The 12936-nt window shown below is 40.0% G+C and overlaps 1 protein-coding gene across 4 annotated transcripts in view; it reads right to left on the reverse strand.

Annotated features, from left to right (window-relative positions):
• DMXL2 (Dmx like 2) overlaps positions 1 to 12936 on the reverse strand; it is a 151631-nt gene that overhangs the window by 58730 nt on the left and 79965 nt on the right. For all 4 annotated transcript variants that reach the window (XM_089782037.1, XM_075897232.2, XM_089782035.1 and 1 more), the window contains exons 16-23: positions 9911 to 10030; positions 8820 to 9047; positions 6532 to 8214; positions 6061 to 6171; positions 4132 to 4301; positions 1678 to 1775; positions 1348 to 1513; positions 526 to 790 (exon numbers count right to left, since the gene is read on the reverse strand). In XM_089782037.1, the coding sequence (XP_089638163.1) occupies positions 526 to 790; positions 1348 to 1513; positions 1678 to 1775; positions 4132 to 4301; positions 6061 to 6171; positions 6532 to 8214; positions 8820 to 9047; positions 9911 to 10030 (2841 nt within the window). The remainder of the gene's footprint in view (positions 1 to 525; positions 791 to 1347; positions 1514 to 1677; positions 1776 to 4131; positions 4302 to 6060; positions 6172 to 6531; positions 8215 to 8819; positions 9048 to 9910; positions 10031 to 12936) is intronic.

A 12936-nucleotide genomic window follows, 5' to 3' on the forward strand; every position in this document is an offset into this window, starting at 1 on the left:
CCAGAATGATGGTGCTCAGATGGTCAATAGCAGGTTAGAGAAACTGGGTGCTGTAAACCGGAGGTCAAAATTTGGGTAAATCTCAGGATTCTATTCCAAAAATCGTAGATGTAGGCTTATCACTTGAAGGAAGTGCCCACAGGGAGACAGAGCTCACAGGTAACACTCACTCATGAACCACAGCAAGCACATTTGTAAAAAATGGAATTACTATACTGTAATAAGTTTATGGTAACAGGCGCTATAGCACCCTTCAAATAAGTACAACACAATGGAGAATTAACCTGATAATTAAAAGATATTAGCTTCTATGTTGAAATCTTTTGTAAATTTTTCTGAGAATTATTGTATTAATGAATTACAACTCCGGTAACAACTACTTTCACTGTTGTTGCTGCCTTTTTTCATATTTAAGGATTATTTGTTTATTTTTAAACGCTTAATTATTATATTTAATGATGGAAGGATCTAAAAATGCTACTGGTAAAATATATTTGAAAATGACAACACTGATATTTTCCCTACCTGGATTTTCATCATCTTCCTTAGGTGTTTGTTCCAATAAAGTGTCAAGTGCTCTAATGTAGTCTTTCGTTATCCAATAGGCAAGACTTCGCAGGAAGGGATCAGGATGCAATTTAGTACATCTGAAGCCAGTTCCATCTTTCTGGCAACCCAAAATCTTTTCATAAAGAATGGATGTATAAGTGAGGGAGGTCTCAAATTCTGATTCGTATAAACGAGCAATAACCATGGCCAGCTGAATATCTTCCATTTTTTCAAGACATACCTATAGGAATAAAGCGTGAAAAGCAAGCTGCTGAATTAGATAAGCCTAATTCACTTAAAGAAAGAACTAAATAATCACCTACATGTAGAATGAAAAATAATTTCCCCCATCATATAAAAAAGTTTAAAAGGTACATTAAATTTGAGGGTCAAAAACCTGGATCCAAATTCTTTTTTCTCTTCTGTTTGGCCAGAAATATGCGGATTATTTTTCAGATTTTTATAAAATTTTGGATTATTTAGTAGTGTATCAATGGATAAATAATATAATAGATTTTTTTAAGGCTTACCCACAATTTTTCAACATTATTCACATTAACATTTTGGGGGGTTTCTGTATTGAACCAAATACAGAATTATTACATGATCTCAAATATAAAGACTTGCAATGCACGCACAACACACATGGAGGCAGCATTAAGGTTGCATAATCCTGACTTTCATTGCTCCGCTGTACAACTTTTTCTTGCCACAGCTTTTATGAAATGATTCAACACCACATCGTGATGAATATCAATTCTCAAATTCAGTTCAGAAATTCCATTTTACTTTACATACCTCTACAGCATCTTTCAGGGAACCAGCTAGTAAGAAAAAAGCAGCAGATTGTTCAAAGCGTTGTTTTCCCAATAAAGCAAAGGCATTTTTCAAAGCTGCTTTGCGCCACCTATCTTCACTGAAATTGTGGCTGAAAAATGTGGTCATCTTTTCATCATGCTGAGATCTGTGTTAAAAAGCACACAAAAACCCCAACACATACTTAATTATAACTTAAATTGCATCTTTTGATCCCAACACCACTTGAAATGAGTCTCTAATATGAAATAGTCCTTCTTTACACTATTAGTTTTATTACTATTTTTAAAATCAAAAGTTAATGGAGCTCACCTAAACAAACCCCATACCACTGCTTTTTTCTTCATAGCAAGATAAAAAATTGCAGCATCCAAGGCATCATTGTTCCTTTGAAATGCAGCTTTTGCAACCTACAGTAGTAGATAGGGAGCAAACAGTTATTGCAAAAAAAGGCTGCCTTTGGCTAAAAACCGCACAAACTCTGGTGGGAATTATATCATGGAGTTCTTGTGTGTGTTCCTATAAAAAGAGGTGGGTAACTTCCAACCTGTGGGCCAGACATGGTTCACCAGGGTTAGCTCCCAGTGGGCTGCCAAATGCTTTGTTTACTTGACCATCTGCAGCTCCCAGGCATTGAAGTTCACTATTACTGGTCAATGGGGACTGCAGGAAGCAATGGCTCAGCCTCTACTGCTTCCTGTAGCTCCCAGTGGCCAAGAATGGCAGACTGCAGCCCTCAGGAGCTGCACGTGGCCATGCCCGCGGATGGTCAGGTAAACAAAGCATCTTGCGGCCCACCAATGGCTAATCCCAATGAACTGTGCCCTGTCAGCATGCCGGTGGTACCTGACCCCTGATATCAAGCTATGTAGATGCTTAGGGAATATTTTGTAGAAGATACTATTTATAGAGTCTGTAGCAGATTACACTTTAAAAAGTGTAAAATGTGAAGTTACAGAATGACAAACAATCATTTTTCATCCCTCATAGCTGATGAGGTAATTTTCATCTGGCTATACTGTCAAGAGTTCCCTTTCATCCTTCCACTTCTATGATTCACAATCATTTACTCCAGTGGTCGGCAACCTTTCCGAAGCGGCATACCAAGATTTAATTCTTCTGCCCTGGGCAGTGCTGCTCTCTCAGGAGTGGCTCTTTCCATTGCAGTGGACTACCTGCGTCAGTGCAAATCTTTCCACAGACTGCCAGCTGCTAATGGTAACTCACCATTAATTACATAATTACGCCCGAGCCATTTTGCTAGTGCTGCAGCTGTGAAGAATGGTTTAATTTAAATTATTAAACAGATTACGTGTTTTAACATTCTCCTCGTGTTAGTTTATCAAATTTCATTTTAAATAAAGTAAAATATTATGTCCAACACTAAAGGTTTCAATGTTTTCTTTATTTATGGGAAGGGTGGGGAACCTTTTCTGGGTTGGGGTTACTGACCCACAAAAAATCAATTGGGGAGCGCACAAGTGAGAAACAAAAAAACTCCTCCCCAAGCCCCCAACCCTCACTGATGTGGCCCTCAACTGAGATACCTCACTCTTCTGGCACCCTAGGGCCATGGAGTGAGGGGAGAGGAAGGGACAGGGAGGACTGAGGTTCAGGGCTTCCAAATAGCTATTTGGGGAGAGAGACAAAGAAGTGGGGAGTAAAGGAAAGTGTAGCTTCTTCAAAGTACAATTGTATCTTCCCTCACTTCTTCCCTCTGCTCCAGCCTCACTCCCTTCAGCCCCATGATATTGCTCTCACAGCCTGATACCCTGCATTGGCCATGCCCCTCAGTGTAACCCTTGACCTCTCCCATCCTGCCCCTGCATCCTTCTTCACTCCCCGACTCCACATCCCTGTGCCCCCAGTGCAGTACTGGGATTTGCAGCCCCCCAGAAGCAACATTTGGGCGAGGAGAGGCAGGGCAGGCAGAGCCCAGAGCTAGCTCCAGCCCAGCTGGGCACAGTAGGGCACTGGGGAAGGGGCCTCACCCCCACACATAGCCCACAAGGAGCAGTGCGATGCAGCCCAGGGCTCGGCGCGCCACGTGATGGCCACCCAACCCCAGGTCTGTGGAGCAGGCCCATCCCTTCCCAAAGCACGAGACAGCCCCAGGGACTCATGCACACATGCATCTCTCCTGCCCCACACAGGACGCTGGAGCTGGTACTCCAGCCTGCAGCTGCACGGCTCAGGCTCAAGCCGCAGCAGTGGCTCCCTGCTGCAAGGGAGAGGAGAGGCAGAGCTGAGCTCCTACCCCACATGCAGTAAAAAATAAATAAATAAAAATTGGCTCACGTGCTGCTTGTGACACGTGTGCTGGGGGTTGCCAACCCCGATTTACTCAATATGTTATCTTCTTGCTATTTCATTTATATCCAAAGGTCTATCCATATGAATCTAATTATTGGACTGGAGACTTAAAATTACAAAAGCTGGGAGATTCAACAGGTAAAAACCTGATCCCACTGATGTCAATGAGAGGTCTACCATTTGAGATGAAAAATTCACTGTTTAATAGATTTAAGATTAAGAAAAATGTATTTTTAAAATGAGGAAGTCAGTAACTTCTTTTAACTTATTATTGTTCTTAAAGTACTTTTTAGTTATTGACATGTGATCTAACATGTCTGACAATCTTAACACTAATGTCATTATCATGGATTTCTGTTATGAATTGCATATCTAAAACATATCTTGCTGTAACTTATTCCTTAAGCTATACAAAATACAACATAAAGTTTTCACATAAGTGATTCACACTACCTTCTCAATGCACCTTCGGAGTGTGTTAATATTCCTAACCCACCAGCCTATACCCATTGCTCTTAGTTCTGACCACTGTAGATCTCCTCTCTGGATAGCAGGAATCATGTTGATCAACTCTTCCTCAGCTTCTGAATGAAAAGCCCAGGCAAAATGGCAGGTAGATACACCTAAATAGTTACATGTAACAATTACCTTCAGAAAATAAAAGGTTGTTAATAAACAAGTGAAAAATTGGAAGCAGACTGCATATGGGCCATATCACGACTTTATCATTTTGTTTCTAAATTTCTACTCAAGTGCTTTCAGTGGGGCAACAATTTTCTTCTTTTAAAAATACATACATACATAGTCTTCAAATCACAAATGCAAGTGAGCAAATCAGAGGTGGGATTCAGTCTAGGAGTGGGGTGCTTTTAGATGGCTCAGTCCCAATAGGAGCAGTGGTGCTGACCAGGTTACTAACTGGTGATGCACTCTCCTGGTAGAGCAGATCCTTCTTTGAACACAAATTGCTACGTGTGTACAAAATGATATTATGTCAGTAAACGTAGAGATTGTGTAGACCCTGCAATTATTTCAGTTAATTCCCCAAAGATTCCAACAAGTACTTCTCTGTCTTTAAAGCACTGAATTCATAATCAAATTCTTATTTTTCTGACATTGCCTGAAGTTTCTGGTCGCAGCAGGGATTTGAAGGGTACTAGGTCTGATGAAGAACTGCAAAGCAATATCTAGGTAGCAATCAGGCAATGAATTCAGCTCTGCTCAGGCATTTTTTTCTGCCCTCTACCCCAAAAGTTCTAATGTGGGAAACAGCTAAAATGGACAGAATGAGAAGGCTGTTGTTGTGAACTGCAAAGCTGTGAGAGTAGGTGTGATACAAGGAAGACGACACATGCTTGCTGCTTTAGGAGTCAAAAGGAGTATGTCTCTTAACCCTAGAGGTCTAACCTCCTTCCTCCTGCTTACTCTCCCTCAGTAGCAGCTCCTCTCAATAGTGACTCCACTTTATACATTTCTCTTAACATCTCTGCTAACTTTGAAGAGCAAAGTAAGAATATACATTACCAGTGCTAGGACCAGAAAGCCAGGAAGGGAAATGTGCAGCAACAACGCAAAAGTACATTGGAAAAAATAGGCTACATGACCCACTTCTCAAACTCTTGAAATGATTATTGGCAAACAGTGTACCAAACAGCAATCCTTCCTGTTGCTGCCTTTAATTGCAAACTGAGGAATCCGGTGCTCAACACAGCAGCCTTAGTACACTCTCATTCCTTTACCACACACACTGGAATGCTAGGGTGAGAGGCAGGGACAAAGGGAAAATACCTTGCTATTACAAGTCCCTTGAAAAGCTGGGAACCTGTCTGCCTGCTCCCCTATCCCAAATTTCAGAAAGCATCATTGAGCCCCTGCTTCAACCAGGAAGCAAATGACTGGGATGAAAATTACAAATTAGTTTTGAAAAATTAACGGAGACTTATTTTTATTTCTTCTGCAAAGATGATTTAAAAAACCCTTAATTTTGTTGGGGAAAATACCCAAACATCAAACTGACAAGCCATAATCTTTTTACCACATTTTCCAACTCATGACTTGTCTATTGTTCTCCTTCCATTACCTTCATCATAGACTGTAACAAAGAAGTTATGAACTATTCACAATGGCAGGATTCACAGGTACCATTGGTAGTCTATTTCAGCAAAAATAATAAAGAGTCTGCTGGCAATTTAAAGACTTAATTTTATTAAGGCATAAGATTTGTGAGTTGCATGGTGGATGCATATATGTAAGTCTTTGCAGGATCATGGCTTATGAGAAAACATAAAATAAAAATTACTAAATGGGGTAATAGAAATATTGACGATAATGCTGAAATGTTTTTTCTCTGCTCCTGTGAACACAAAACATAGCAAAGTTTACCTTGATGAAGCAGCTGAACTCGATATAAAGGCGGGAGTGAAGTCAGAAGGCATGTATGCAAGCGCATGGCCAATAAATACCGCAAGCCACATTCATCTAATGTATCTCTGCCTGCCCAAAAAAAAAAAAAGATTTGTACTTGTAAACACACAATTTATATACCCCATTGATATTTTCATAGCGGGGGGGGGGGGGGGGAGGAGAGACAGAACAGATATGGAGACTGACTCTATCCTTCTACTTATTAACAGATCAGGACTGAGGCACACTGAGCAACAGCATGTGTGGAAAAACTAACCTACCATTGCTTCTGCTGCATCTTATCTGAACCAATGGCTTTGCATACCAGCTCTGTCAATACATCTTTTATGAGTACTAAGTTCACTTAAACACAATTAGTCATTATGAATAATTCTATTTTTAACAGTTGAAATACACAAACATTAATCAGAATTCACACTCTCTACTAACCTGAGTAAGTCTTATCTCTGTTCTCATCAAGTTCAGTGCCTGTTGTAGCCACTGTGTCTGCCAAAGCAACCAGGAACATCTGCTCCAAACGAGTGAGGCCTGGCAAACTTGAATGCATCAGGTGACTGGAAAGTACACTAGCGTGTTCTTGGCCAAAGTAAGATGGTCCATATTGAGAAAGGTTAATTACTTTGGATTTACTCTCTCTCTTTTCCAGCTCAAAATCTATAAAGTCATCAGTTGTAACAGACTGAATCTGGAATAAATTTGAATATTGATCCTCTGTTTTTCTTTTAATGTGATCTTCAGACCCCTTAGGTACATTAGCAGTTTCTTCAGAAATTTTAAATGTGGTATCTTGATCTGCAGCAAGCAATGCATACAATGGCAGTGGTGGAATAGAATCGATCTCAGTATAGTCTCTAGTACCATCTTTTCCAGCAGTGATTGTGTCCTTTGCAGTACTACCGCTTACACTAATGGTACGAGAAAGATGACGTTTTGGTCCACCACCTTCCCCAGCTTCTACATCTCTAACTATTGCAACTTCTCCTGCAATACATTTAACTAAATGGGACAGAATGGCTTTAGCTCGGCGAACTTTACCTAAGTCCATCAATTCTAATAGCTGGGTTGGGTGATACTGTGGAAGAGTAGGGGAAAGGACGTGAGCAGCTTCAAAAAGGCCTCCATCTTGAATTACCATTGGAGTGCCAAAGACATCATCCACAACACCTGCTCCATCGATTACACTGGTCTTCTTTGCTAGCAAACTTGTTTTAAGTGGATCTTGAGTTACTGAGTCTTCAGCAGTAAAAACATCACTTTCGCCATCACCAAATTTGACAGCATGTTTCCACTGTGCATATACATGCATTTCACAGTCCATTCCCACTACCAGTATGCCATCTCGTACCCAAGAGAGAGAAACTGGCAATGAAGGAGTGCCATCTACAGAGGACATCAAATCGATAGATCTCAGCAGTACCCATTTGGACTTTATGCCTTGTTTTATGCTACCACCTAGTGGTAAAGTAATAATAGCTACTCCATCCTTGCTGCTTGTTTGCTCTGTCACAATTCCTGAAAGTCGTCCATACATAAATATATTGGCACCCACCCCAACTGTAAGTATATGTGAGCCATCTTCTTTTGATACCCAGTCCAACTGTACCAAATGCTTGATACTGGGCATTAGGTATTTGTCTTTATTTAAAAATATATCTGATTTACTATATACAAATAAATTACTATCTACACTGACCCTTGAATCAAGTACACTCCCAACTTTAACTAAGTCATCCAGATGAACTGTCTGTTCCAAAACCCATTCAGATCCTCCTGTAGACTCACATTCAAATATACAAACATGCATAGAAAATTCTTTGGAAACAAAACCATTATGCTGTACAGGTTGTTTGTATGCCACAGCAAGACGTCCTGTGTAAGAACAGCTAACTGCAACTGGCCTTCCTATTACACATACTGTACTGCTGTTGTTTTCCCCTTCATCATTCATTAAAGGCCATTTTCTCCAATGATACGTCTCCATCATTTCATTTCTGCTATTTAAATCCATCTCTACAGTGCATCTCCAGAATCGCACTTTGTTGTCTGAACAGGATGTTACCACCAAATAAGGTGCAAGGCAGACTGGGTATATTGATGATGAGCTCAGGTGCCCTAAGAAAGATCAAATATAACTCACTATTAGTAACATAAAATATAACGGATGCATGAATGAAATATACTATTTTCAGTAGTTTAGATTAGGAATATTAGGGCAGGTTTTCAAAAGATTAGTGTTTTCTTAACTTGGTTAAACATGGGAAGAAATGATGCAAAAACAATTATGAGGCCTTGGGCATTATGCTAGGGCACTAGACAGTGTTTTTCTCATTCTTTCAGAAAGACACACAGCAGACCTTCTGAAAGCCCCAAGGAACATTTTAAACTATTGTGGGAAAAAGGGAGTGTGCTTGGGTAAAGCTGGAAATTTGACCCACTGACTAAGCCAAATTTATCAGACAGTTTTGTAAATTAGCATTAAAAGAGTCATACAGACTTGTAGTTTTTTAAAAAGTCAACTACCATTCTCTCTAATCTACTGGAGTTAGGAGACCTAGAATGTAGTTTCACCTCAAATTCAGAACACAGTATCATGAAAGAACACAAACATCAGTGAACCAAAAGTTTGGCAAAATGAGGTTGTACAACACAGTACTACTAACTAAAAATTAACTTATTGTAAAAAACTTGTTAATCTGCTTAGAACAATATTATTTTACCTGCAGAAGGGGTTGCTCTTATTACTTCTACACCAGTTGGAAGATCTAGAGGATAGCTATATACAAGTCTAGAACTCAAAATGAGTTTACTGGCAGTCTGAAGATTAGCAATTGATGCAGAACGTGGCATAGGACTTGAGCCAGGTGAGGTATCTGGAGAAGATTCCAGAGTCTTTTGTTCAGGTACACAAAGTTGATTCTCTGATGAAGTAACTTCAGGTTTCTTTGCTTGAAAAGAAACATTATAAACAGTATTATAATTTATAGTGCTAACAGCCAATGTTCAAATATCCTATAGACACAGATTTATTTTTTTAGGCGTACATTAGTCACATAGAACAGGTACATTGCATACTTCTTGATTGCTCTTGTTCTACTTGGAAACAGTTCAGATCAAAAGTCCTTGTTTTCACAGGATCACAAATTTCTCAAGCATTTACATTTTCTGCCTATAACAAAAACAGCAGAGTCCAGTGGCATGGTAATAAAATTGTTAGCCTTTAAAGTACCACTGGATTCTGTGCTGTTTTTGTTATAGGCAGAAAATGTAAATGCTTGAGAAATTTGTGATCCTGTGATCACAAATTTTTGTTGCTTTTGTTGAAATAAACCAACACGGCTACCCCTAAAAACCTGTAACAAAAGTGTTATTTTGTGACTGCAACAGAGTGGATTTGATTTTCCTTAAACTTTGGTAAGTAGCTATCACTCAGCTAAATCAAACTTTTCTATTGATCTTACAAGTTATTCTAAAATTGCCAATGCTTAATTTGTAGTAGAATTCAGACAGCTGATTAACTCTGTAATACAAATGAAATTGAGCTGTGCAAGTATAATGATATCTATATCTATATCTATCTCTATATGTTACCATAACAGTTATGTGATAACTTCCACTAACTTTACTTAAATGGCCTCTAATATTAAAAATGAAAATTTAATATAAGTGAACTGGTTGCTTGGATGCTGCTCATTTATTTACCGTGGCTTTCCTAATGAGGAAATCTATTTTAAAAATGACTAGCTTAAATTTGCTTTTGCAATGGTTAATGTTAATAAATGTCCATCTCTGAGAAAATACAATCACTCACCTAAACATGCTTGCACAGATTTAAGATGAAGATGCCACATGTGAAGAATTGAGCATCCATTGCGATCTTTTTCAATTACCACAAGATAAAATTTTTCTGAGAAAGATGGTGGACGATACCCTGTTATTTAAACCAAACACATAATTATGAAGTTAAATGGTTCAATAAAAATAATTTAAATATTAAATACAATTTTTATGAAAACCTCTGATACCTAAAGAATTATGTGGTAGATGGGGTGTCCTGTTTTTTAGTTTTCCAAAATGTTGCTTTAGTTGTGTATATAGTTAATTTTGTATTCTTATAAATTAATAATCATCATAAAAAGTTATTTTTAGCAAGATTAAATATTTAACAGTTGTTTATGTAAGACATTCATTCTTCCTTGTTTGAAGTATATGTCAGGATAACAGTATTACAGATTACTGAAAAACGTTAAAGCTGATGCCACTCAAGTTGGGAGAGCAGCAAGAACTGATGAACAAGAAGTCATCAATTCTTCCCAAAGGGTCTTCTAATTCTCTGCTCAAACCCCACCCAAACACAAGCTGAAGAAGCCTGGGGGTTTCTCTAACTCATGCCATCTGCTTATGTTCACCAAAGGTCCATACACCCGCTGGAGAAAGGAAGAGCAAAATGCATTCCATCTATTCCTACTCTATACTGTTTCCCCTGCATTATGATCAGCCACAAGAGGGACAGAAGCAGTGTTCTCTGTAATCAAGCTTTGCACTTGTGCAACTACTTGAGAGAAATAGAAAAAAACCCTATTTCACTAGGAGGGTGGTGAAGCACTAGAATGAGTTACCTAGGGAAGGTGGTGGAACCTCCATCCTTAGAGGTTTTTAAGCACTGGCTTGACAAAGCCCTGATTGGAATGATTTAGGTGGGACTGGTCCTGCTTTTAGTAGGGGGTTGTACTCAATGACCTCCTGAGGTCTCTTCCAACCCTATGATTCTGTGATTCAGATGCTGCCCAGCTAGAATGCTCACAACTAGGTTTTTCTATCGGTGATGCAAATTCACACATGACATAGAGCACATAAAAAAATCCATTTCACACATCGAAGGAAAAAAATCCACACATAGATGGAAAAGATCAGAGGGAACATTGCATACGAGCTGAATATTTCAGCTGTTGACCAACAGGGGACTCTCAAGCAGTGCTTGAAAATAGCATCTGCTCCCTCTGTGCTAACAAAACAGAGCAAAGAACTGACCAATGTGCTGATTATAGCTCACTGACCTTTTTGAAATAGTTGTGAAACCCTTCCCCATTGAAGTCACTAGCAAAATTCCCATTAACTTCAGTGGGGCCTCCAGGATGACACTAATGTCAAGGTTGAATCCCACTGGTTTCAGTTGTTTATAATAGAAACACTTAACCACAAAACTGGAATGATCAAAATGTCTGACTTCAGGAGAATGTTGTCTTTACTGATGGAATTAATGCTCTACAATGTACATTTTCCCAGAGTTATTATTATTATGTCTTTGTGGCAAAGCAGCTGCTGCATCATATTCCCAGTGGCTATTTGTGGCATTGCAATAGCTGTACTTCCAACATCCCCTAGGCCTGTTCGGCCTGTTTTACACTCCAGAATAGCCAGGTAACAGAGCCCCAACGTTCTGCAGAGCCTCAAATCCTGCCCTTAAAGGCCAACAGACAATAGCAAAATAACAGCATTTTCAGGCTGATTGGGATAAGCTGGTAGCTGCCACCTTTGCAGGCTAGCTTCAGTTTCAAGCCATCCCTACGCCAACGTCAGCTCCTATGTTTCTCTCCCACCACCTGATAGTTGTCATATTCCCTCTAACCAGTGGTTCAGGCCAGCTGCAGTCTCTGGTTGGCCCATATCCAGTCAGACTTCCAGCTCAGATTCAGGCTCCCAGGCTTCTCTCAGTCTTCAGCCCAAGAAAGCAAACTTTCAGCTCTCTCTTTCCTGGGTCTGCACCGCAGGCTCTCTCACAGCCACCCTTTGCTCTTCCTGAATGAAGACCCAGTCCCTCCCTAGCTGGATTTGGCCACAGCCATGCCTAACACCTCTCAATGAGCAGCTCAGTATTTTAAGTGCCTTCTCCATTTTAATCTTTCCATCACCAGTGTGGGTTATACACCTGCCACACAACCTCCTGCCCAGTTGCTAGGATCTTGCCATTTGGAGGGGGGAGGGTAGGAAGAAGACGATCTTGTCCAACTTCTCACCCGGGTTGTATCATAATGCCAATAAATAGACTCACTTTCCCCAGAGGGCTCCCAGTCAGCTGTCCAATGAACCTCTCATATACTATTGGAGCACCATCTTGAATTATAATCCCTTTTTCTTTTCTTAGGTTTGCATGCAAACCTAAGAAAAGGCCACCTCCAAAGCCTGATCCAACTTCATCAGCTTTTTGTGCAACTTTGCTCCTGTTACCACTTATTGGTTAAACGGTGGGGAACCTTTTTTAGGTTGGGGGCCAATGACATCCTATCCCTGACTCACTCAATCTACTGCCGCTCCTCTAACAAGGGGTTTTTGATGACTTCTACAAAGTTGTTCTGAATCTCCACATTGCATTGTTCTGGCCCAACTTTGGATCCCTGCTTTGTTGCATTTTGTTGCTGCTGTTTTTTGTGCTCCAATTCCACTTTTATTTGGACCAAGTCCTGTTATAACTGTGTCTACCCATTTTATAATTTTCTACCGGGAGATATTTCTGAAAGGTCTCACTGAGCTTTTTGTAGCTATTCCTATAAGCTGTGAAGATGTTTCAGTTTTCTCTTTACTTCTCTCAGTAGTCTCCAGGTCATCTAACAAGTCCCTCCAATCCTCTCACCTGTGCCCAAGGCCCAAACCATCCTGAGCATAATACCAGAACTAGGGATGTAAGCGACTAGTCGACTGTCCAATAAGGAAAAGCTCATTGGATAGTCAACTAGTCCCTCAATTAGTTGCTCCCCCACCTTGCTGCCTCTTAATACATTTAACAGGCAGAGCCGCAGCAGGGTCAGCTCCCGGGAGCTAACCCCACTGTGGCTCCCC

Source organism: Pelodiscus sinensis, chromosome 14 (assembly GCF_052426305.1).
Source record: "Pelodiscus sinensis isolate ZL-2025 chromosome 14, ASM5242630v1, whole genome shotgun sequence".
NCBI classification, from domain to species: domain Eukaryota; kingdom Metazoa; phylum Chordata; order Testudines; family Trionychidae; genus Pelodiscus; species Pelodiscus sinensis.